At 43.4% G+C, this 27,659-nt stretch overlaps 1 protein-coding gene across 1 annotated transcript in view; it reads left to right on the plus strand.

Moving 5' to 3' along the window:
• The window catches only part of LOC126188758 (nephrin-like), a 645,061-nt gene that overhangs the window by 56,943 nt on the left and 560,459 nt on the right, over positions 1-27,659 (plus strand). Inside the window, exon 3 of the mRNA XM_049930368.1 lies at positions 12,831-13,070. Coding sequence (XP_049786325.1) covers positions 12,831-13,070 — 240 coding nt within the window. The remainder of the gene's footprint in view (positions 1-12,830; positions 13,071-27,659) is intronic.

Raw genomic sequence — 27,659 nt, forward strand, 5'->3', positions numbered from 1 at the left:
TGATCTTCTCGGGAGGTATAAGTAGGGGGAAGCAATATATTCGATACCTCATCCAGAAACGGACCCTCTCGAAACGTGGACAGGAAGTTACACCGCGATGCAGAGCGCCTCTCTTGCAGTCTGCCACTTGAGTTTGCTAAACACCTCCGTAACGCTATCACGCTCACCAAATAACCCTGTCACGAAACTCGCCGCTCTTCTTTGGATCTTCTCTATCTCCTCTGTCAGCCCGACCTGGTACGGATCCCACAGTGATGAGCAATATTCAAGTGTAGGTCGAACGAGTGTTTTGTAAGCCACCTGCTTTGTTGATGGACTACATTTTCTCTCCCAATGAATCTCAACCTGGCACCCGCCTTACCAACAATTAATTTCATATGATCATTCCACTGCAAATATTTCCGCACGCATACTACCAGATATTTTACAGAAGTAACTGCTACCAGTGTTTGACAAAAACCAAAACAGGTGAGCGTGCTCCGCAATAACGTTCACGCCGTCCAGAACTTTCGTAGTGGATTCGATTCTAACCACATGTCACATTTAAGCCCAGATGTACAACTGGCGTTCAATAAAAAATGCAACTTTTCTTTTATAGGCCAGTTTTAGTTGAAAAATGGGGAATTTGTTGCAGGACATCGAGGAATATTTCCACTGCAGCCGCCATTGTTTCATGAAGTTCCTATAGGCGTCGGCGCTATACACAGCCCTCAAAATGGTGTGTCTATCGGAGATGCGTTCCAAGCAGAGAGAGCTGTCATTGAGTTTCCTTCGTCAGAGAACCAGAGCGTCGCAGATGTAGTAATGGGAACTTGCAGGTAGTCTGCGGAGACTTGGCAGTGAACAAAAGCTAGGCGAATCGTTGGGCCGTACATAGTTGTGTCACGTGCAGCTTTGTAACGTGTGAATACTCATTCGAGGTGTCCGACGGATCACAATCAAACATCTCACTGCTGAGCTGGACGTCTCTGCTGGCAGTGCTGACACGTTTGTCCACCGGTTGTATCACTGAAAGGTGTTTGCTCGCTGGGTTCCTCGACGCGTAAGAGAAGACCATTGTAAAAAAGAGGAACGAGTCTGCGCGCCACAATAAGTTGGCGTAACGCCGCGGCATTGAACAGAGTGTATATTGGAAACTGGGGTTTTGTAGCCAAAAGAGTGGGACAAATTTGTTGTATTGGAAGCCTGAATAAAACCAACCTGCTTTCAGAAAAAAAATTTGTGTTGTTTATCGAACACCCTTCGTATGATGCCCACAGCAGAATACTGCTCCCAATGTGCTGCGTCCGTGGCGTAGTGTATGTTTCGAGCAGCCTTTCTCCCGGCTGTTGTCTTATCTGGACACGACCATCGTCGTAGAATGATAAGGAACGTGGTTCATTCAACCATTAGACAGGTTTTCATTGTTCCAAGGCCTAATTTTGAAGATTCATTGCCCACTGCAATCGTATTGACGATGCTGTCCAGTCAACATGGTGTCGTCTGTCCCATGTCCAACAAGTGCACGGGACGGTTAGCTCAACACACATGTGCCGGCACCACAAGTGTACTGTGCCGTGAAAACTACCAGACATCGACGCCTATCCGGGTTTCTAAAGCGGCCTAGTATCCGAATTACACGTTCCGTGATAAGGCAGGAACCTCCAACACTCTTTGTCACGTACTGTTAATTTTATCTCAAACAACTTGCCATAAATGTTTCCGGCTGTAACACGTGATCAGCGAAGAGCTTCGCTGTTCTCGAAATGCACTCTTCCAGGTGCCGGCCACAATGCTCTGCTCTTTGTCAAAGTCGAGTATGTCAGTGGATTCCCTCATTCGCAGCACTACTGTCGTTAGAATGATGTCGTCTGCGATCCATTTATCTACTCTCCTTACCGCATAACGAGTATGCAGTGCCATGAAGATGCATTCAATCTTGTTATGAGAAGCAGCCATAAAGTTTTGCTTAATCAGTATATGTAGATGAATGTGTAGGTGTAGATGCAGATGTGAGTAGTGTCACAAATAATTTGTTTGCGATAACATAAATCCACAAGACGCTACTTGGCAGACTGAATGCTAGTGGGGTCAGCGTAGTACTGTTAAACTTATACAACATTCCACTCATTTCATTGTTTTCTACATTTCGTGGTATTAGTAGTTTCATCTCATTGATCTCCCAAATTTATAGTGCAGTTTAGCTGTGGAATATCAGTTACAAACCATGGGCAAATTAATTTTTTGGAATATGCGCTATTGCTCAGCTGAAAATCAACTCTGGCTGAAAGAAGTATATTAATAGTGACTTTGGTCTGTTAACGATTAGCGAGGGTTCAAAAGTAGCATTACCTGTCCCCGTTCTTTTTTTTTGGGGGGGGGGGGGTGAGAGACACTAAATAGTCAAAAGTACATCAGCTTCCTAACAGATAAGCTGCCGCAATTATTAGAGGACATCTCACAGGAAATATGACATTACATTTAGTACAAACTTGATGACGAATCTGATGCACACTCACGCAGATAAAACCGGAACTTAAGGCGATTGTTGAATGCGTCATTCGGAGTAAACAAAAACGCCTAAACGCTCACCAGCCTCACTTCCAGACCATTGTCTGCGTGAAAAGTAAGAAGAAGGCGTCCACAACTATTGGTGAATAAATAAAAATAATATAACAGCATATCTGCACATACGCTCTCTCTCTCTCTGACACACACACACACACACACACACACACACACACACACACATACACAGAAATCCACACACAAACACACCCACACCCACACATACAGGTAGAGAGAGAGAGATAATCTACTCAAACGTTTTCGACGAACTGAAAGGTATTTCCATGCATAATGATTTTTCAGAGACTGAAGCGTTTCTGAGTGGCCATCTTGAAACACAAGTGTGGACACGAGGAACATCTGAGGCGACAACACCATGGCATATTACAAAATCAGATTAACTGATAATAGCAACAGGGAGCCTTCACATGTATAGAAGAGTCGTACCCAAGAGTTTTTCAGTCTTGCTTTCTTAAGTCACGTCATCTGAAAACTGGAGTGAGAAACGATACAGAGCGCAAATCAGCTCAAAAAAATGGCTCTGAGCACTATGGGACTCAACTGCTGTGGTCATAAGTCCCCTAGAACTTAGAACTACTTAAACCTAACTAACCTAAGGACAGCACACAACACCCAGCCATCACGCGGCAGAGAAAATCCCTGACCCCGCCGGGAATCGAACCCGGGAACGGGAAGCGAGAACGCTACCGCACGACCACGAGATGCGGGCAAATCAGCTCAGCGCGAGCTGGTGTTTAACCAGTTAAGCTATCCGAGTACATTTCCGAAGACGTTCACAAAATATATTTCATATTGTGATTGCTATTGGCATGCATTGACATTAATTTTCTATTAGCGTGATAGATTTAACAACATTGCGAAAGGTAAGTTATTAAACAGATTTCTTTAATTCACTGTGGCAATTAATGAATTAATAAATGAATGTTATTCAGACTTGAAGATATAGACTCTACCTATATTTATTTCAACACAAAAGTAGCCACATACTTTTGTGAAAGTGTAATATGTCCTTTTCTGCGTTAGTTCAAGCCGGTGGTTCGAGTCCTCCTTCAGGCATGGGTGTGTGCGTGTGTGAGTTCTTCTTAGCATAAGTTAGTGTAAGTTAGTTTAAGTAGTGTGTAAGTCTAGCGACCGATGACCTCAGCAGTTTGGTCCCTTAGGAAATCACCCACTCACACATGATTAACTTATTAACTTCAGTAACCATAGTCGCTTCGGTGACATCACGGGCACTAATCCCTGTCTCTGTATTCACGCTGTCGATAAAACAGCCTTGTTTGAAGCTACAACATCTAAAATATTTCCATTACGTGAGGGCTATCTAACTAGCTCCTCGAGACAATTAGTTGTATGCACCTCCTGCAATGAATCCAAGGACGTCAAAGTCTATAATCGGTTGGTTAAAGTCACATCCAACTAATATTGCGTGATCTGGGTTTTTCCACGCTGTTGACCGTAGACGTTATCTCAACGACTCCAAAAGTGTCACAGCGGGATCGGGTGTCCCGTAAAAACATCCAATAATTAACTTGATTTCAGCTAGATCTGTAATACGCCACCGTATAAGTTGACTCACACTCATATTTGAACTCAATAGAGACCATATTTCTGTCTGCCACCCAAGGCGTCTAATCTGTATTCTCCATAACCACCATGACTCGCTAAACGACTCAGTCTTCTACTTCGTGTTTCAGTCGGCTCTCAGCACGGAGAATAATTTGAGCGGGAGAAATTTACTGAAGAGGAGTAAATTTGGGGAATTTCTTACGTGTACTTCGACAAATTATTGATAATGTTGAGCCGGCCGGAGTAGCCGAGCGGTTCTACGCGCTACAGTCTGGAACCGCGCGACCACTACGGTCGCAGGTTCGAATCCTGCCACGGGCATGGATGTGTGTGATGTCCTTAGGTTAGTTAGGTTTAAGTATTTCTAAGTTCTAGGGGACTGATGACCACAGCAGTTAAGTCCCATAGTGTTCAGAGCCATTTGAACCATTTTTTGATAATGTTGACGGTTGAAGAGTCAGTCTTCCTAATTTAGGTCTGGTTTCGCTGTCTACCTGTCGTCTAGTGACCATTTGTCAGAGTATATCAGTCTACCGAATAACCTAATGCCCCCTACGTGCACTCCACAAGTACTCTGCTACCCGAGTTTTCTTTGTCTTGTGCAACCCTGACCTACCAATGGGGGATCCACATCCCTTCCGATGATGGAGGTCCTGAAAACTGCAGCCCAGACAGTCACCAAGCATACAAAGTCTTTGGTTGGAATACGAAATGGTCCCTTTCAACTATGGAGATAATTCTGCAAAATACTAGTTCTTCTTGCACCCAACATGCGATACCAGCAGTTTACACCCCTTCCGCCAACTGCCCTTACGAACTGAAGGAAGCTTAGAATCCAAGCCATAGGCGATTTACTAGGTGTCAAAGAGAGGCAGAATTAGCAGATGTATGCATCCCGCATGCACGACAGCCGCACTGGAAAGGCCTCCTCTACGTCTCGGATGAGGCTCCCGGGCCGAAATACCGAGTGCACCCTAGCTCTCGTTCCACCTCTGCACGTTGTATCTCTAAATGGCACCGAAAAGTGCTAAGGTTGGAGCTCCAGATAATTACCCATGTATGACTGCTGAAGGAACCGCCACCTGCCCACTGATAGGGCGAATAGGCAATGCCAGACGGCCAGTCGACACATTGGTTCTCTGCCTCGAGCGACGCGAACGTATTACAAACCGCCGCTGACTGTGCTGTGAGGGCACATCTCCCGCATTACGCATATCAGGAGCTGCAACAGCAGCAGAGCCCGTGGGCGAAACAAGCGACACCTGAGGTACCACGTGCGATGCGCCAGATGGTCCGCCACCACCACTACCCGAGGCAGCAGCCTGAAGATGACTGACCATCGGCAAAACACATTCCGCTCTTCGCAAACTGCGGCCAGCTCCTTCTGCGTCCACCCACAGTAAGCACACATTCCAGTATTACTAACTTAAGAATTGACTGTAACAGCACAAACTGGAACCCAGATATGGAACTTGCTATTCTCCTGACATGTCCTGACATGCTACCAAAAGGTTAATACCTTATGAGCTGTGTATTAGCCGTTCAGAAGCTGCTTGACTGTACACATTTACAGTCAAAAGACGCGAGACTCCACCAGTTCAGTAGAACAACGCGCACGGAATGTAATTAGTATACTACCAGCAAAACAGAGGAAAAGCTAAGAATGTAAAATTTGTGGATGTCCATCCTACTGCATGGACGAGGGCTTCAGCTGATGATATATATCAGAAAAAGTTCTACCACCGCTTTAACTTTACAATGTCATCATTGTCTCACACGACTAATTTCGGCGGGACATTACCGCTATCCTCAGGCCCCACCACTGCCAAAAGAGTATTACATTTCCTTGGTACATTTATTATGGCGTCCTTATTACTAGTACACGTTGGCTAGCTTTCCTCGACATGGTGTCGAGTAGAGACTCCTGATGAAAGCTAGCCCAAGGAAATCTAATACTCTTTTGTTAATGGTGGGGCCTCATGGAAGCGGTAATGAGCCACCGAAGCTACTCGTATGACACAATAAAGATATTCTCAAGCTACAGGTGTGATGGTACTTTTTGTCGTATCTAACTATGTAACATGCCACTCTGCAAGTGTGCCCCAGGCGACAGTTTTGGTCCTGTACGACAACAGCTCGTGTAGTACATTTCTAGCATTCTTGAAAATTATTGAAATACGTAAATGAATGCCTGGACTGGGAATGCATACCAAACTGGAGTTATCGTGTAGGCTGTTGTAACTGCAAATGGTGTTACTGTTATTGTTAGCAAATCTTTATACGAACTGATTGGGCAATGCAACTCCCAATACCAATACAGAAATACAGTGACTGCAAAACACATTCAGGCCCTTAGGTACTGAATCCTCTATCCCTGATCATAACTGATAACTTTGGTTCCCGTGCACGTAACAAATAAATAAAGTAGTCTTACCTCTAAAGCAGCAAAGATGGATCGCGATGTATTCTGCTCTCTCATGAAGAAGAATAAAATATGCTAGCTACCGACACAGCATTGTGCAATGCTGGTGGTAATACTTTGAAATACACATGAAATTCTTTTGACTGATGAATTAAAACATTTAAGAAAAATTGAATGTCTTTAAAAAACAAATGACCCAGCCAGCGGGGTGGTAGTTATTTGGTTGAGTTACTAACACTAACTTTTTCCACTATGAATTTGTATTCAATAATTGAAATTACATTACTCAGGAAACTTACATCCTATTGACTAAATGAAACCTTTTCTTTGTTGACGCAGTCACAAACAATGAGATTTGTACAGCAAGTGTTTCCTAACATCACTAAAGAGCGTAAAGACAAATCTTCAAATTACGCATACCTGTGTTAATAAATCTTAGAAACATTGCAAAAGGGAAATACCAGACAAGCCTATACATCAAATCCGTTTACGTACGTTCTGGGGTTACTCAACACGGAACTCGCTCTTACCAGTTGTCGGCCAACTCAATTACACTAGCACGCTGGCAAAGGGAAACTAATAAAAAATTAAGTTCTTTACCTTAACAGCGAGAAGACTTCTCCGCTTAAATTTCTTGTTGTTTTTGCTGTGGTCTTCAGTCCTGAGACTGGTTTGATGCAGCTCTCCATGCTATTCTATCCCGCGCAAGCTTCTTCATCTCCCAGTACTTACCGCAACCTACATCCTTCTGAATCTGCTTAGTGTATTCATCTCTTGGTCTCCCTCTACGAATTTTACCCTCCACGCTGCCCTCCAATACTAAATTGGTGATCCCTTGATGCCTCAGAACATGTCCTACCAACCGACCCCTTCTTCTAGTCAAGTTGTGCCACAAACTTCTCTTCTCCGCAATGCTATTCAGTACCTCCTCGTTAGTTATATGATGTACCCATCTAATCTTCAGCATTCTTCTGTAGCACCACATTTCAAAAGCTTCTATTCTCTTCTTATCCAAACTGTTTACCGTCCATGTTTCACTTTCATACGGGGCTACACTCCATTCAAATACTTAAATCCATACTCTATGTTAACAAATTTCTCTTCTTCAGAAACGCTTTCCTTACCATTGCCAGTCTACATTTTATATCCTCTCTACTTCGACCATCATCAGTTATTTTGCTCCCAAAATAGCAAAAATCCTTTACTACTTTAAGTGTTTTAGTTCCTAATCTAATACCCTCAGCATCACTCGACTGAATTCGACTACATTCCCTTATCCTCGTTTTGCTTTTGTTGATGTTCATCTTATATCCTCCTTTCACGACACTATCCATTCCGTTCAACTGCTCTTCCAAGTCCTTTGCTGTCTCTGACAGAATTACAATGTCATCGGAGAACCTCAAAGTTTTTATTTCTTCTCCATGGATTTTAATGCGTACTCCGAATTTTTCTTTTATATCCTTCACTGCTTGCTCAACATACAGATTGAATAACTCGGGGAGATACTACAACCCTGTCTCACTCCCTTCCCAACCACTGCTTTCCTATCATGTCCCTCGACTCTTATAACTGCCATCTGGTTTCTGTACAAATTGTAAATAGCCTTTCGCTCCCTGTATTTTACCCCTGCCACCTTCAGAATTTGAAAGAGAGTATTCCAGTCAACATTGTCAAAAGCTTTCTCTAAGTCTACAAATTCTAGAAACGTAGGTTTGCCCTTCCTTAATCTAGCTTCTAAGGTAAGTCGTAGGGTCAGTATTGCCTCACGTGTTCCAACGTTTCTACGGAATCCAAACTCATCTATCCCGAGGTCGGCTTCTACTAGTTCTTCCATTCGTCTGTAAGGAATTCGCGTTATTATTTTGCAGCCGTGACTTATTAAACTGATATTTCGGTAATTTTCACATCTCTCAACACCTGCTTTCTTGGGGCTTGGAAGTCTGAGGGGATTTCGCCTGTTTCACACATCTTGCTCACCAGACGGTAGAGTTTTGTCAGGATTGACTCTCCAATGGCCGACAGTAGCTCCAGTGGATTGTTGTCTATTCCGGGGGCATTGTTTCGACTCAGGTCTTTCAGTGCTCTGTCAAACTCTTCTCGCAGTATCGTATCTCCCATTTCATCTTCATCTACATTCTCTTCCGTTTCCATAATATTGACCTCAAGTACATCGCTCTTGTCCGCTTACATTTATATTTCCAATAATAAATGTATTCTTAAACTTCGTTTGTAATATCAATCCGGTAATCCTTTCTACTCACAATTAAATTTACATTACGTCATTTCACTTTGAATTCCATTATAAAATCACTAATCTTTTTAACGTGCGGTGTAACGCAAAATATTGGTACGAGAAAACGCCTTTATAGAGAACATAACAAAAACTGCCTACTGCGTCCTCTGTCGTGCAAAGTTGGGTTGGCTTGTTTGGGGGAGGAGACCAGACAGCGAGGTCATCGGTCTCATCGGATTAGGGAAGGACGGGGAAGTGCGTCGGCCGTGCCCTTTCAAATAACCATCCCGGCATTTGCCTGGAGCGATTTAGGGAAATCACGGGGAACCTAAATCAGGATTGCCAGGCGCGGGATTGAACCGTCATCCTCCCGAATGCGAGTCTAATGTGGTAGCCACTGTTCCACGTCGCTCTGTCGTGCAAAGTCAGCGAACCATATTACAGAGCCCATCACAGATATCGTTTACAATATAGTAGCTTCACTTTAGTTTACGTAAATATCATTACAACATTCGGGTGCCACATGTAAGTGTACCCCAGTAGATTCCTTTCACGTTGCTGCTTTACGTAATCCATTTCCGAATAATGAATTAGACGCCTTAGCTGGGTGATTTTTTTACACTCCATAACATAACAATCATTTCTATCTGTACTAAACACGTTGTCTCCGATAGGCTCCTGTCGATTAAAAAGCAGCCATCATCGCACGTTAGTCATTCACAATGAAAAATTTGTCCGCCAGTTCAGAGCCTCGCAGCACTTCGGATCGTGGAACGATTACCACGACATGCGAGGCGAACACGTTAATGAATTCCTGTCAGCGCGTCCGTGTCCCTCAACGAGGCGGAACCAATTCATATGAGCTCATTCTGCAGGATAATGTGGGAGTATTCTCATTTCAGGCAGAGTGGAACTGGTAATTACAGACGTAATTAGGAAGCAATATTGGGACGTTCTCGACTATACACAGACATAGCCTCTTTCGTTTTAGTCATACTCACTATTTTCCATCAGAGACAGAACTAATTTACCAACGCATTTTTAATCAAATGCCTGTATCTGTTTTCAAATATAAATCATGTACCTTATTTTACTAGTTATGTACAGAGTGATTATCCGCTGTTTAGTAGCGGTTTTCGCAGTACCTACCTTTTGTAGCTGTATTTGCCATCGGATTACTTATAGAAACTAGCGGGTGGTCAAAAAGTCAGTATAAATTTGAAACCTGAATAAATCACAGAATAATAAAGATAGAGAGGTAAAAATTGACACACATGCTTGGAATGACATGGGGTTTTATTAGAACAAAAAAAAAGACAAAAGTTCAAAAATCGTCCGACAGAGGGCGCTTCATCTGATCGGAATATCAATAATTAGCATAACAAAGTAAGACAAAGCAAAGATGATGTTCTTTACAGGAAATGCTCAATATGTCCACCATCATTCCTCAAAACTAGCTGTACTCGAGGATTAACGTTGTTAACAGCACTGTAAAGCATGTCCGGAGTTATGGTAAGGCATTGGCGTCGGATGTTGTCTTTCAGCATCCCTAGAGATGTCGGTCGATCACGATGCACTTGCGACTTCAGGTAACCCCACAACAATCGCACGGACTGAGGTCTGAGAACGTGGGAGGCCAAGCATGACAAAAGTGGCGGCTGAGCACACGATCATCACCAAACGACGCGCGCGAGAGATCTTTCACGCTTCTAGCCATATGGGGTATTTTTGTTTGTTCTAATAAAACCCCATGTCATTCCAAGCATGTGTGTCAATTTTTAACTCTCTATCTACATTATTCTGTGGTTTATTAAGATTTCAAATTTATACTGACTTTTTGATCACCCGGTATAATGCGTGAGAGTTCAGGTATTTCTATCAATTACTGATCACAGTGTAATGAGCAACATTATATAAATATTTTGGTCATTTGCAGTAGCTATTACATGACACTGCTTTTAGGTTAGGTAGTACCTTCAAGTACCTGTGGCAAGAACATGCCATTAATGGTTATTTTCCCCTGAGAAGCAAGTCAGATGTTGGATGCGTGGGTAGTGTATACTGTCAAGGCTTCGTCCACTTAGCGATCACTTACGACCATGCAAGAAACATCATGTCGTGAAGTTTTTAACATTATCGTGGGGAGAGAGTTCGATACAGAAAAAACAATCATTAAACTCTATTAAGGCATCATATATAAGAAAATTATTGCACTTATACTCGTTAGATCCTGTGAATTTAAATGTTTGGTTGAGGTTGCTGCAGGTTTCTCCGGTTGTGCATTACATACCAGATTCACCCGATTTATCAACAGAAAATACGGAAAATTTCAATATAATTTACAGTACTGGCCATTTAAATTGCTACACCAAGAAGAAATGCAGATGATAAACGGGTATTCATTGGACAAATATATTATACTAGATCTGACATGTGATAACATTTTCACGCAGTTTGGGTGCATACATCCTGAGAAATCAGTACCCAGAACAGCCACCTCTGGCCGTAAGAACAGCCTTGATACGCCTGGGCATTGAGTCAAACAGAGCTTGGCTGGCGTGTACAGGTACAGCTGCCCATGCAGCTTCAACACAATACCACAGTTCATCAAGAGTAGTGACTGGCGTATTGTGACCAGCCAGTTGCTCGGCCACCATTGACCAGATGTTTTCAATTGTTGAGAGATCTGGATAATGTGCTGGCTAGGGCAGCAATCCAACAGTTTCTATATCCAGAAAGGCCCGTACAGGACCTGCAACATGCGGTCGTGTATTATACTGCTGAAGTGCAGGGTTTCGCAGAAATCGAATGGAGGATAGAGCCACGGGTCGTAACACATCTGAAATGTAACGTCCACTGTTCAAAGTGCCGTCAATGCGAACAAGAGTAGACCGAGACGTGTAACCAGTGGCACCCCATACCATCACGCCGGGTGATACGCCAGTATGGCGATGACGAATACACGCTTCCAATGTGCGTTCACCGCGATGTCACCAAACACTGATGCGACCATCATGACGCTGTAAACAGAACCTTAATTCGTACGAAAAAATGACGTTTTGCCATTCGTGCACCGAAGTTCGTCGTTGAGTAGACCTTCGCAGGCGCTCATGTCTGTGATGCAGCGTCAAGGGTAACCGCAGCCATGGTCTCCGAGCTGATAGTCCATGCTGCTGCTAACGTCGTCGAACTGTTCGTGCAAATAGTTGCTGTCTTGCAAACGTCCCCATCTGTTGACTCAGGGATCGAGACGTGGCTGCACGATCCGTTACAGCCATGCGGATAAGAAGCCTGTCATCTCGACTGGTAGTGATACGAGGCCGTTGGGATCCAGCGCAGCGTTCCGTGTTACCCTCCTGAACCCACCGATTCCATATTCTGCTATCAGCCATTGGATCTCGACCATCGCGAGCAGCAATGACGCGATACGATAAACCGCAATCGCGATAGGCTACAATCCGACCTTTATCAAAGTCGGAAACGTGATGGTACGCATTTCTCCTCCTTACACGAGGCATCAGAACTACGTTTTAGCAGGCAACGCCGGTCGAGTGCTGTTTGTGCATGAGATATCGGTCTGAACCATTCCTCATGTCAGCACGTTTTAGATGTCGCCACCGGTGCCAACCTTGTGTGAATGCTCAGAAAAGCTAATCATTTGCATATCACAGCATTTTCTTCCTGTCGGTTAAATTTCGCGTCTGTAGCACGTCATCTTCGTGGTGTAGCAATTTTAATGTACTGTAGTGTATAAAAGGAACGATTTAGTATATGATAGACTGAAGTAAGGCAAACCTACGTCTACAGCATTAATAGGCTTCGAGAAAACTTTTGATTGGAGCACCCTCTTTCACTTTCTGAAGGTAGCAGGGACACAGCACAGGGACCTGTAAGTCACATACAGCTGGTACAGAAACAAGATGCAGTTATCAGAGTCGAACGGCGTGAAAGAGAAGCAGTTGTGCCGCTTCAAACGGCACGGCTGTGCTCCACGGCGCTGCCGATCTTGTTCTTGACTGCATGGTACTGGTCCCTCCAGAGGGTGGCCGCTACGAGAAATGCGACGGACGGACGCGCCGGCGTGGCCGCGCTGGGGAGAGGTGGAGGCGGTGCGGGCAGTCAGGTGGACTCAAGTGGAATGGACGCATCTCGCGGAAGCGGGCGTCGGCGGGTCTGGTGGCGCGCCGTCGACGTTTACGGAGGGGTGCGGGTGGATGTGGCGGCGCTCGAGGATGGAGGCTCGGCTCGTGCTTGGACATTCATTGCTGGACAGACTCCAAAGTAAGCAGTTCCGCGGATAGCCGAGACCTTTTCCGAGGTATCGCTCACATCGACAGCGGACGGTCACGGTCAGCATAGGTGGCGCTGGCTTGTGGAGAAAAATATTTTGGGGTTGGTGTTCCCCATTATCAGAACGACTGAATATTTTATGTTAAATTGAAAATTGGAAAATCTTGCGGCCAAGCAGCTTGGAAGCTCTTACCTTCAAGAAGAAAGTCTTTGCAATTTGGCGAGGAAATCGTAATTCTATTATAGATGATAAAGGATTTGGAAGAGCAATTGAATGGAATGCATAGTGTGCTGATAAGAGGTTATTAGATGCAAAAATCAACAAAAGTCAAGGAACATAATGATATGTAGTTTTCTTTAATCAGTCAACGACGAGTATACTGATAGTGGGAGTGTATGCACCTATTGAAGACTTGTCATTGAAGGTAAAAGAAGATTTAGAACAGATGCTGACACAGACAGTAGAAGCAGTTCCAACTGTCCATAAACTTATACTGACATAAATATTTTAATAACAGAGTAGCGAAAGAAAGGAATGCGCACGGCAAAAATTTTATGGATGTATTACACTAGTGTGAATTATGAGTAGAAAGTACAGTCCTTGAATACCAGGACAAACAAAATTTCACGTGGTAAAACAGTACAAACGGTTGAAATCAATTATTGACTGTCTAAACCTGAGAAAAAAGGCATTTTTAAAAATACAGGGTGGAGACTGCGGAAGTGACCATCATCTGGTTAATATAAAATTTATATATCCCATACAAGATCTTAAGATGTAACTTGGAAGATGCTAGGTACTTATACCAACAGCTACTGGCAAAGATATTGGAAAGTACAGAAAGACCAGTAGATACCTGAGGATATAAAGGAGGCCACAGATCAGTCTACGAACGAAGCCCTTGCAGAATGTGAAGAGCAGACAAAACCGGTTTGAGGGGATGTAGAAATAGCAGTGATCATGAGAAGGAGAAAAGGTACTTATTAGACGTTTTTGAATCAGAATGACTGTCAAAATAGAGATGGGGGAAGGTGACTAAATAGGAAAGTAAAAAGAGAAGTGTTGAAAGCCAGAGGTTAATCAGCGAAAGAAGCCCTTCGATGATATGTAGAGCAGATAACACGAGTTTGGCGTGATGTACAAATGGCAAAGATCATGAGAAAGAAAAAAAGTGATTATTTGATGGTTCTGAACCTGAATGACTGTCAAAATAGGGATAGAGATAGGTGACTAAATAGCACAATAAAAGGAGAAGTGTTGAAAGCAAAATCGAGCCGTGGGAAGAAAGATGTGAACATGTGGAGAATATGATTGATGGGGAACGTAGGGCTGAGCCCCGATGATCAGCTAAGGTTTTCTACTGCTTGTCTTCATGCTTGCCAAACCTTGCCTTTGCTGTAGAGGTCGCTGGATCTCTCTCCAACTGAGAACTTACGGAGCATTGTGGGCAAGGTCCTCAAGCAGCTCGGGACTCTGAAGACCTAAAGCACTAATTGGACACATTTTGGCTCTATGTGCCTCACGACATCTAACCACTCTATGCTCAATGTCAACCAAATAACCGCTTGCATAAGGGTCATATGTGGACCAACGTATTAGGGAGTTGCTCAATCTGTGAAGCACTTTCTCTGGAATAAATCATCCAGTTGTTCTGAAACTGAAACTTTTTAAGCTGCGCACGTAGATCACATCTACCGCATCTCGGTCCCATTCGGATAATTCCTTCGTGGCACACCGTTCTTTCTGTTAGAGTGAATTTCGTTATATTTCACATGATCATCCTATGTTACAGTTTGTCCATAACTTAATCACTGTTAGCTCTATGGTGTATGAATGTGTGGTTAATTGGGGGAAATGTGTGTTGAAAATAAGCAATGATTTGTAGAAATGTGTGTTGTGCAATCAGTATGGGTTTCTCAGTTGTCGTTGTAGAAGCGTTGTTTAGTTGTTAAATGTGGCTTGTTACGTGACAAAACCGGAATCATCAGTTTGTCCCAATCTTTTTAAAAGTTCGCCTTCGTCTCGATAAATTAAACGAATGCGCAATCTGTAGAATTTTCCAGCGAACTTTTGCTCGAATCTTTGAGTAATGGGCGATGGCATACATTTTAGTGAATGAAGCGCTTGGCGCCGTGAGGTCGTTTCTCATAAGTTCTAGCAAAATTTTATCGACAATCACTCGTGGTCGGATGTTGGTGATCCTCATGATGGTGACTAAAACGTCCTCCTTTCGAGTGCACTTAGAATGAAATTTTTTGGGTGGGACTCCAGTTTGTTGATTCGTTTCGTAGTGTGAGTAACCCGTGCAATAATGAAATTCGGTTCAGGTATATACCTAAATATTGCTTGTTTAAATTTCATCTGTTTTCAACTTAGCTTTCGAAGCGCAGCCTAATTTCATTATCTACGCCTGTAGCGCTGTATATATTTCCTTCCAGTCAGCTTTGAAGGCATCTGCTAGCGTTCCGTAGGAATTATTAGTGGACTTGTCTTTCAGTGCCTTCCTTTCTGTGATGTGATGAATGCTCGAGTTTTAATGAATTCCAAAGAGTAACCGTGTCCTACCTCTTCGTTGGCACACTGCCTCTTTGCTGACAGAATAATAACTATGGATTAGTTAAGAAACCAACCTCCACAAGAAACCGTAATACTAATATGATTTTTGATTTGTTAAGTTATTACTTAAATACGAGGAGAGTACTTAGTGTTAATAAATGTCGTTTTTTCGTGCAGTGTACTTCGCTAGGCTTTTTGCAGTCGTGCATTCCACCGATACCACACCATTCCTTGACATGAATGACAATAGCTTTCTTGCATGAGAAATGTCTTTTAAAATTATCAGCAAAATTCATTCCCTGATAAGTCGTGTTATAGTCGCTTAGCGAGATTATGTTGAGCGTTCTCGATAAATTATAATTTCAAATGTCACTATCTTCCCTAACCTACTTAAGGCGACATTCCACTCACTAGAAGTTACTGACAGAGGCATTATGTCTCCTGATAGAACGAACAGTGTCTTCCCAAAGTTAATTGCATATGGCATCAGACAAATCCCATATTTTCAGTAGTGAAGAAGTTCAGAATTGAACAGAATGACACTGTCAATAGGATCAATACGTAAGGATAAATGTAATTTAAAAAAACAAAGGGGATTTTTTCATTTGAAGGCTAGATAATCAACTTAAACGTTCGTTTTTCTGAATTATTTTAACCCACAAACTTCGCAAAATAAACCATCATCGCAGTTCTACGTCATCATAAGTGTGTCAAAATGAGTAGCGATTCCGAAACTGCGACTGTGATACGTCATTGTTTCGATTACTTTTGGATCTTACCTCCGTCCCACGCTGACTGCCTCTCCTGGGGGTCTTAGATGCTCAGTATTTTGTCGTTGTTAGAAAGCCATTCCCTGCAATGCTCCTACTACCATCCTTAGGAGTACTTGGAGTGTTACAGTACCACAGTTTTTTATTTTGAGATAAGACTTGTATGTGTACTAATCTCCAGAGGTAACCCTCTCGTGTTATCCGTTAATAATAGAAGAATCATTTTAATTCGCTGAATGTTATTAGAGCCGTCACTGATAATTACTGGATAAACTCTGAAATCAATGGTTCGATGCTAATATTTGCCGTTTTTATCATTATTATTCCTCGAGGAAGCAGGTGTTAGTCTCATAAAAAATGTTTGGAGGGAGACATAGCGCGTTTCGTTGAAATACCTTGCGGCGGGCCAGATATACCCCCCCCCCCCCCACACACACATATATCACGTCGTATGCTATGCATTATCTCCTGCGCCAATCTCTTCATCTCAGAGTGTCACTGGAACGCTTCTCAGTCATTTGTTTGATACATTCTAATCTCTGACATTCGCCTGCAGTTTTTATCCTCTACAACTCCCTCTGCTAAACTGGAAGTATTCCATGATGTCTTTTGCATGTCCTATCATCCCATTCAATCTTGTTGCCACTGTTTTCCATATGTTTCTTTCCGTCCCTAATCTGCGGAGCATCTCCTCATTTCTGATCCTCATAGTCCAGCTTATTTTCACTGTCATTCTACTGCACCACATTCCAAACTCTTCGATTCTCCTCTTTTCCGATTTTTCACAGTCCAATGGTGCGCTGGAAACATATATTCTCAGAAATTACTCCCTCAAATTATAACTTATTTTTTATACTTGTAAGGACTTATTCTCCCCAGGAATGCCTTCTTTTCGTGTGATAGTCTGCTTTTTAGGTCCTTCTTGCTTCATTCATCATGAATTATTTTGCTTCCAAGGTACCAGAATTTCTTAACATCGTCTACTTCTTCGTCCAATACCATCATTTTAATTTTGACGCTAATCTCATTTCTGCCGCTCTTTATTACTTTCATCTTACTTCAGTTTACCATCATTACATTGTGGGTGCTCATTACACTATTCTTTTCGTTCAAGGTGTCCTACAATTCTTACCCACTTTCACGGTGATTAGCAACATCACAGGGAATACTATCATTGATAAACATTTGCTCTGAATGTCTGCCCTACTTTTCAATGTCTGCTTCTTGCCGTTACTGTTTCTTCGATGTATGGATCAAAATTAGCGGCAAAAGTCTTATAGTTCCCTCTTGGCTCTTATTCATATTGTATATTACCCATCTTTACCTACAGTTTACTCCTACTTTTTCTAATAATTACTAAGATCTTACACCATTGTCTATTCTCAAACTCTATTCTCAGGTCGACAAATCCTACGTACAGGTACCTGTCACCATTTTTCTTAATTAATGCTTCCAATACTAAGTGAAGTGCCAGAACAACCTTTCTGGTGCCTTTAACTTATCACCATCCAAGAGTTCGTCAACTGACTTTTCGATCCTTCTGTATATCATTCCTGTCAGTAGCATGGTTGGATGAGATGTTAAGCTGATTTTGCGGTGTTTCTCCCACATATCTGCCCTTACCATCTTCAGAACAGTGTGGATGGTATTTCTTCTAGAGGCTGACGAGATGCCTCCAGACTCTTAGATTCTGCATGCCGACTTGAATAGTCGTTTGGCTGCTAGTTTCTCCAACGATTTTAGAATTTCCAAAGGAATGTTATCTATCCCTTTTTCCTCTTTTGACATCAGTACTTATTAAGAACAGTTGAACTCAGACTCTAATACTGGATCGCTTACGTGTTCTATGTTGGCATCCCTTACTTCTTCAATTACGTCATCAGGCAAATCCAGTAGGACAAGTCCGAATTTGACATCCATCCACAGAAGAACTTCATTCTCCCTTCGTTCTTAAGCTGCATTGCTCGTGGGTTCTCACAACTGTATTATTAGCTTTCTGATGAAATACAATACAGATCATGTTAATGTTTACGTGTTATTTCACAACTGGACTGATGGGCTAATTTGTATGTCACATCCGTTGCGACATGTTGCTTAGAGATATTCTGTATGCTGTACAGTCGTAATTGGCCAGTAGCAAATAAACGGAAATACTTTCCAGCCTTTATCCGACAATGTTTTCTAATGAAAAATATGTCGAGGCTGTGGACCCCGTAACAAAAAATAAAATAAAATAAATAAAAAATAAAAAAAATATAAATCAATATTGGTATAATTACAGACTTTCTAAGAATCTCTCGATGGATGAAAGTAAACTAACAACGTTGTCAGTAAACCCTTAAACAAATAATGATCATGCCTAAATGATGTATTATCCTTTAAAACCATTAGTTAACCGCTTTAGGAATGATTGCAGCAAGAAAAGATACAAAGTAATGTATTTCTGTGAAACTATTAAAGATAACTTGGTGTCTGCAACTACTAAAAGAGAGAAAAAGGAAATCACTTGTGCTACATATTGAAAGACTTCAGAATAGTCGACTGCAATATTTTTGTATTCGCTTCACATCGGTTGCGGCTGATTCACTCTGGCAGCGGCTCTCGCGCATTATCTTCCTTGCCATTTATACGGCGGCGTTTTCCCTTTCTCTACGGTCCCCCTACATCCAATTCCGGCGTAATGGTCTGCTATCACGCCACTCGCTACATTGTCTGATGTGCACTATAAGCTCTGCGCCCAAGCCATTTTCACAGTTTTTTCCCTTGGACAGTAGATCCGCTTCAAGTCGAAAGTAATTCACCGTAAATGTGCTTGTAAATTCTTTCTGTATAGTAACTGAACTGCCCTTCAGTGGAATTGACGGTGACAGCTGGCTTCAGACCACGTCACATGGTTCAAGCCATAAGCGAGCGACGTGCCTGGAGAAATAATTTGTCGCATTACTATTTAACAAGTTGAGACAGTGTGTCGCTCAACTGATAAACTCCTTTAGGGTATAATTAATTGTATAAGCAATCTGAAAGAATTTATTCTGTTTCTACACGCGATGGATTTTAAGAAGATTTGTCACCGACGCTTCAATGAGAAGAAACACTAAAAAGTAGTGTACTTCGAGCTCCGATGGCTGCATGGCGCGATAGGTAACAATGCTAGAGAATGCTGTCTCTTTTGCACAGGACTTTGACAATTCTTTCTCCACCATAGTTTACTAATGTACCTCTCGGAGGGCTCTGAGCACTATGGGACGTAACATCTATGGTCATCAGTCCCCTAGAACTTAGAACTACTTAAACCTAACTAACCTAAGGACATCACACAACACCCAGCCATCACGAGGCAGAGAAAATCCCTGACCCCGCCGGGAATCGAACCCGGGAACCCGGGCGTGGGAAGCGAGAACGCTACGGCACGACCACGAGATGCGGGCTACCTCTCGGAGACAACTATGGTAGGTATCAGTAAGTGTAAATTATCGTACGACATTCTAGGATGTAAGCCTCTCGTTCTTCTTGCCAATGTAGGTGTAGATCATATCTTAAACATTAGACAACTTACTCTATCATCATTGTCAAACGGTGTAGAATCATTGAGTTCCTGACGATCACGTAAGCGGAGGTCGTCGAGAGCTTCATACATCAAGTAACCCAATATTTTAGGACACGGGAGAGCCAGTTAAGCAATGTGTCCAAGTATTGCCGAAATGCAAGTTTTTAGCCCAAAATATGCCTAAATGATGCATTTTCTTTTCAAAATATTAGTTCATATCTTTCGGAATGATCGCTGCTTGGAAAGTTCAACAGTCACATACAGGAAATCGGAGATTCTGTGCATTGCACACACACACACACACACACACACACACACACACACACACACACACACACACACGCAAGGCGACCCTCCCAAAAGCCGTCAGACGTATTACCTCTGGTGCGTTGGCAAATTTCGTTTCCACGATGTGGGGCTACACCCTTTAATGCGATGCGCAGTATCGACGGAAAGTATCGTTTTATTTTCCGTTAGGAAAAATTAGAATTTTAAAGTTGTATTTTTACGTGCGCATTAGATAGAGCAGCCCCAGATTAGTGCGATATTACTTTTATAGATATGTAAATACAATACTCTAGCAGCGACTGAGCACCAGTGCTCTTGGCGGGAGAAATCATCGCGAGATGTGAGATGATGTCGCTGCTGGATTTTCTTTGTGTTTTAATGTTCCTTTTCTACATATCAATAACACAAATGCAGTACTAGACTAATTTAGGACCGTTAAAATTCACTACAAAAGTTTTTATGATTGTAACGGGAAACATACCGACGCTCTAACTCAACACCCGGCAGCGCATTCATGAGGTGGTTAGCATCATTTGTTTTGGTAACTCCAGCTACACAGGACGAAAAAAACACTCTTAACTTCTGTCGAAACAGCAGAGAAAGTGTGAACTATGTCTCTTAGGAGGCACTCCTGGTAAATACATACAAGAATTTTTCTATAACTGTAAATAACATGATATCGCAAACATTTGAAAAATAGTTCCACTTCCCCAGTTACGTTCAATACTTTCGTGTGGTTTACCTTAGTAATTGAGGCCAATGCTGGAACCGCAGTTCCCCTCCTACATGTTCCCGATTTGGAACCGCTTGGCTTAAGCGAACGAAGTTCTGTACCAGACCTCCATATTGTAATGAATAGGAAATAACAGGTAAGGAAAAAAAACATAGTGCATTACGTAAAGGGGTATCGCTGCCATCAACCCAAATGTTGCCTTGAACATCACTGCTCTTCTCACTGTTGGAGTTGATAGGCCTTGCCTTCCTTCCATCTGTGATCTGACTTTCTTGCATAATAATAGAGGGACTTCGTGTGTAGAGTAGACTCCAAACGACGGTCTAGATTTGTATTTTTGACATACGTTAATTATTATCATTCTTAAATGAAACTTTGGAAATTTGTGGCAAGTTCCAATGGAACCAAACTGCTGTGGTCATCGGTTCCTAACCTTATACACTACTTAATCTAACTTAAACTAACTTACGCTAAGGACAACACACACATCCATGCCCGAGAGAGGACTCGAACTTCCGACGGGGAGCCGCGTGAACCGTGGCAAGGCGCCTTACAACGCGCAGCTACACCGGTGGCCTTGAATGAAATACACTCCTGGAAATGGAAAAAAGAACACATTGACACCGGTGTGTCAGACCCACCATACTTGCTCCGGACACTGCGAGAGGGCTGTACAAGCAATGATCACACGCACGGCACAGCGGACACACCAGGAACCGCGGTGTTGGCCGTCGAATGGCGCTAGCTGCGCAGCATTTGTGCACCGCCGCCGTCAGTGTCAGCCAGTTTGCCGTGGCATGCGGAGCTCCATCGCAGTCTTTAACACTGGTAGCATGCCGCGACAGCGTGGACGTGAACCGTATGTGCAGCTGACGGACTTTGAGCGAGGGCGTATAGTGGGCATGCGGGAGGCCGGGTGGACGTACCGCCGAATTGCTCAACACATGGGGCGTGAGGTCTCCACAGTACATCGATGTTGTCGCCAGTGGTCGGCGGAAGGTGCACGTGCCCGTCGACCTGGGACCGGACCCCCAGCGACGCACGGATGCACGCCAAGACCGTAGGATCCTACGCAGTGCCGTAGGGGACCGCACCGCCACTTCCCAGCAAATTAGGGACACTGTTGCTCCTGGGATATCGGCGAGGACCATTCGCAACCGTCTCCATGAAGCTGGGCTACGGTCCCGCACACCGTTAGGCCGTCTTCCGCTCACGCCCCAACATCGTGCAGCCCGCCTCCAGTGGTGTCGCGACAGGCGTGAATGGAGGGACGAATGGAGACGTGTCGTCTTCAGCGATGAGAGTCGCTTCTGCCTTGGTGCCAATGATGGTCGTATGCGTGTTTGGCGCCGTGCAGGTGAGCGCCACAATCAGGACTGCATACGACCGAGGCACACAGGGCCAACACCCGGCATCATGGTGTGGGGAGCGATCTCCTACACTGGCCGTACACCACTGGTGATCGTCGAGGGGACACTGAATAGTGCACGGTACATCCAAACCGTCATCGAACCCATCGTTCTACCATTCCTAGACCGGCAAGGGAACTTGCTGTTCCAACAGGACAATGCACGTCCGCATGTATCCCGTGCCACCCAACGTGCTCTAGAAGGTGTAAGTCAACTACCCTGGCCAGCAAGATCTCCGGATCTGTCCCCCATTGAGCGTGTTTGGGACTGGATGAAGCGTCGTCTCACGCGGTCTGCACGTCCAGCACGAACGCTGATCCAGCTGAGGCGCCAGGTGGAAATGGCATGGCAAGCCGTTCCACAGGACTACATCCAGCATCTCTACGATCGTCTCCATGGGAGAATAGCAGCCTGCATTGCTGCGAAAGGTGGATATACACTGTACTAGTGCCGACATTGTGCATGCTGTGTTGCCTGTGTCTATGTGCTTGTGGTTCTGTCAGTGTGATCATGTGATGTATCTGACCCCAGGAATGTGTCAATAAAGTTTCCCCTTCCTGGGACAATGAATTCACGGTGTTCTTATTTCAATTTCCAGGAGTGTAGTATGTGGCAGAAAAGTAAATTCAACTAATGATTGCGTTATAGTCTCACGCTTACATATTTGTCCACCGACCCATACTCACATGGTGTATGTTTCATTTTTTTATTTCTGGCCTTTCTCTCATCCCATGAATTTTTTTCTAAATTAGCAATATAATGGCTATGATATACCATGTTAACCATATATAGAATGAAACCTTCTATGCGTAGTACCAATAGTGTTCTAATCCGATTGCATTTATGCCACACGAACTACACTCTTGTCAGTAAAGTCCATAAACGAATCGTTGTGAGCTTTGTAAAATATATCGTTATTTATAAAACAGGAAGTATTTTTAAACTAGCAATGACCGTGATAATGATGCTAATGTTTCAGCTTATGACAAAGGCATAGTGCTGGAAGAAGTCATGTAGTTTTATGAATGACCGAATGCTGGTGCGACAATTTATGCTATAGGTAGTAAGAAGATCGTCTCACATCATTAAAGCCGCAATGAAGTAATTTCCTTTTACACTAGTTAGATAATAATGGAAGTTTTGAAACAACTGAACGATTCAGGCAGTGTTAAAGGACTATCTTAGAATGATGTATCAGATGGAAAATAATCGATACAACATCGTGTGTTAGAAAGGACTGTACAGTTTTGAAAATTGATTTAAGTTAATTCATAGTACCCACAGAGGTGATTGTAGCGTCAATTTATAGGGAAAAACATCAACTAGCGTACTTTGCTAGTGCCGAGTAGCACCGTAAGGAGTGCTGGCTGCAGTTGCGTTAAAGGATGAGTGCTTTCACTGGACCCGAGCGTGCTAGCAGTGTGTTCTCGTTTGAAGAATCGAAGTGAGCGGCAACAGGTCAGCGTAATTTCCGTACCAAGTACGCTAAATATCCTCCAAGTAGGTCTAAAATTTATTAGTGGCGTATGTTTTGTAGGAACAAGGTGCTCGGTAAGACATGTGAAATCATCAGGTAGTCGAAGCACATCCGACGACGTCGTTGAGTGAGTGAAACGTTTTCTCAACAGCCCTACGAAATCGACCAGGTGTCAATTACGCGAACTGCAAATCCCACATATATTATGTGATCAAAAGTATCCGGACACTTGTCTGAAAATTATTTACATGTTCATGGTGCCCTCCATCGGTAACGCTAGTATTCAATATGGTGTTGGCCAACCCTTAGCCTCGATGACAGCATCCACTCTAGGAGGCAAACATTCATTCAGGTGCTGGAAGGTTTCTTGGGGAATGGCAGCACTTTCTTCAGGGAGTGCTGCTCTGAGGAGAGGCATCGATGTCGGGCGATGAGGCCTGGTACGAAGTCGGCGTTCCGAAACATACCAAAGGTGTTCTATAGGATTCAGGTCAGGACTCGGTGCAGGTCAGTCCATTACAGGTCGCAGTTCGTAGTAAAGGACGGCAAATCATCGAGTAAAACTGAAGTGGTATCAGGTGTTCCCCAGGGAAGCATCCTGGGACCTCTGCTGTATTGATCTATATAAATGACCTGGGTGACAATCTGAGCAGTTCTCTTTGGTTGTTCGCAGATGATGCTGTAATTTACCGTCTAGTAAGGTCATCCGAAGACCAGTATCAGTTGCAAAGAGATTTAGAGAAGATTGCTATATGGTGTGGCAGGTGGCAGTTGACGCTAAATAACGAAAAGTGTGAGGTGATCTACATGAGTTCCAAAAGAAATCCGTTGGAATTCGATTACTCGATAAATAGTACAATTCTCAAGGCTGTCAATTCAACTAAGTACCTGGGTGTTAAAATCACGAACAACTTGAGTTGGAAAGACCACATAGATAATATTGTGGGGAAGGCGAGCCAAAGGTTCCGTTTTATTGGAGGGACACTTAGAAGATGCAACAAGTCCACTAAAGAGACTGCTTACACTACACTCGTTCGTCCTCTGTTAAAATATTGCTGCGCAGTGTGGGATCCTTACCAGGTAGGATTGACGGAGGACATCGAAAGGGTGCAAAAAAGGGCAGCTCGTTTTGTATTATCACGTAATAGGGGAGTGATTGTGGCAGATATGATACGCGAGTTGGGATGAAAGTCATTAAAGCAAAGACGTTTTTCGTCGCGGCGAGATCTTTACGAAATTTCAGTCACCAGCTTTCTCTTCCGAATGCGAAAATATTTTGTTGAGCCCATCCTACATAGGTAGGAATGATCACCAAAGTAAAATAAGAGAAATCAGAGCTCGAACAGAAAGGTTTAGGTGTTCGTTTTTCCCGCGCGCTGTTCGAGAGTGGAATGGTAGAGAGATAGTATGATTGTGGTTCGATGAACCCTCTGCCAGGCACTTAAATGTGAATTGCAGAGTAGTCATGTAGAAGTAGATGTAGATGTAGATGTTACTGTCGTGTAAGCACTCCATCACAGGCCGTGGAACAGGTGCTTGATCGTGTTGAAAGATGCAATCACCATCCCCGAAATGCTCTTCAACATTGGGAAGCAAGTAGGTGCTTAAAACATCAATGTAGGCCTCTCCTGTGATTGTGCCACTCAAACCAACAACGGGTGCAAGCCCTCTCCATGAAAAATACGACCACACCATAACGCCGAAATTTACTGTTAGCACTACAAACGCTGGCAGATGAAGTTCACCGGGCATTCGCCATACCCACACCCTGTCATTGCATCACCACATTGTGAACCGTGATTCGTTACTCCACACAACGTTCTTCCACTGTTCAATCGAGCAATGATTACGCTCCTTACACCAAGCGAGGCGTCGTTTGGCATATACCGGCGTGATGTGTGGCTTCTGAGCAGCCACTCGACCATGAAATCCAAGTTCTCTCACCTCCCGCCTAACTGTCATAGGAGTTGCAGTGGATAGTGTTGCAGTTTTGGATTCGTTTGTGATGGTCTGCATGGATGTCTGCTTTACACATTACGACCCTCTTCAACTGCCGACGGTCTCTGTCAACAAATGATGTTGGCCTGTACGCTTTCGTGCTATAAGTGTCCTTTCAAGTTTTTACTTCAGTATCACATCGGAAACAGAGGACCTAGGGATGTTTAGGAGTGTGGAAATCTAGTGTACAGACGTATGACGCAAGTGACACCGAATCACCTGACCATTTTGAAGTCCGTGAGTTCCGCGGAGCACCCCATTTTGCTGTCTCACGGTGTATAATGAGTACTTTGATCGCTAATATGGATTACCTGGTATTAGGTGGCATCACAATGCACCTAATACGAAAAACGTAAGTTTTTGGAGGTGTCCGGATACCTTTGATCACATAGTGTACGACTTTTGGCGTGTGTTAAGAAACCATTTGTATTTGAAACCGTGCAACTTGACGATCGTACCAGCAATAAAAGACACTGGTAAAACGGCTCGCAAGAACTTCTGGCCGGATATGTTAAATCGATTACATGAGGACGAACATTTCTTGGAATAAATAATCCTTCCTGACGATTCGACTTGTCATTTAAGTGGCAAGGTTAACATACGTAACTGTAGGATTTGGGGCAGTGAAAATAAGTATCAAACATTGCAACATGTTCATGATATCCCTAAACTGAACTTTTTTTTTGCAATAAGCAAGAATGAAGTGCACCGACAGTTTTTATCCGTGAGAGAACCAGCAAAGCCGACAACGTTCATATGTTACAACAGTTTTTGACATCACAGATCGATGAGTATGACCAAGAACGAAATGTTTACTTCATGCAAGATGATGTACCACCCCACTACCTGGCTGACATCAGGGATTTTCTCAGTGCCGCTTTCCAGGTCAATGGATTGGCCGTGATGGGCCAATTACATGCCCCCACGTTCCGCAGACCTGACATCACTTGATTTTTTGCATGGGGACTCATGATATCATGTTTGTATCTCCTGTGCCAGCTTCTCCACCTGAACTTAGAGCAAGAATTTACGACGCCACTGAGCAAGTTACACCTGACATGCTACAGTGAGTTTGGGACGAAATTGACTTCTTATGTGATGTGTGCAGGTTAAACGACGGAAGCCACATACAACATTTACAGTTTAAGGTAATAAAGAAAAACTTTATGTGTTTCCCTACAAATTAACACTAACCCCTGCTCTGTATCTTCTTTCAGTAATTGTATATGGATTTTTAAAGTTGTAAGGTCCTTTTGAAACGCCCTGTATACTATCTTTTGTTAACTCTCTCTCTGTGTCCATATCTACAGGAAGCATTGATCGGAAGCTGCAAAATTTTTATCAACAAATGACTACCCTTGGACATTTTCTACATAGAGAAATGAATGGAGATGTGTGGGTAAAATTTTTGCGCTTATTGCAGTTTACCAAAACCGTTCAGAAGAAGCTCCAGATGAGCTGAGCAGTCTAGGTCAGTACAGTCTTCGTAGGCTAACAGAAATTCGACCTTGGAATATTCCAAGAATGACTAATACGCACCACAAGTATTAATACCATAAATAAACCGTAAATGGGAACAGAAACCAACACCATAGTCAAGTTCTGATAAAGTGATGTAGTGTGAAGGTACGCATGAGACATTCACTAGTTCAAGCTGCAGTACCGGCTTATTTATTTACAGATCATAGCCACACGCGACGGGTAATTTGCTAGTAGTGGCATACAATGTCGCACTGGAGGCACTCTAGGCAGCGTGCGAGTAGCTTCGCACTGACGGTGATACCACAAGAAGGATATGAGG

This window comes from Schistocerca cancellata, chromosome 5 (genome assembly GCF_023864275.1).
Source record: "Schistocerca cancellata isolate TAMUIC-IGC-003103 chromosome 5, iqSchCanc2.1, whole genome shotgun sequence".
In the NCBI taxonomy this organism is placed as follows: domain Eukaryota; kingdom Metazoa; phylum Arthropoda; class Insecta; order Orthoptera; family Acrididae; genus Schistocerca; species Schistocerca cancellata.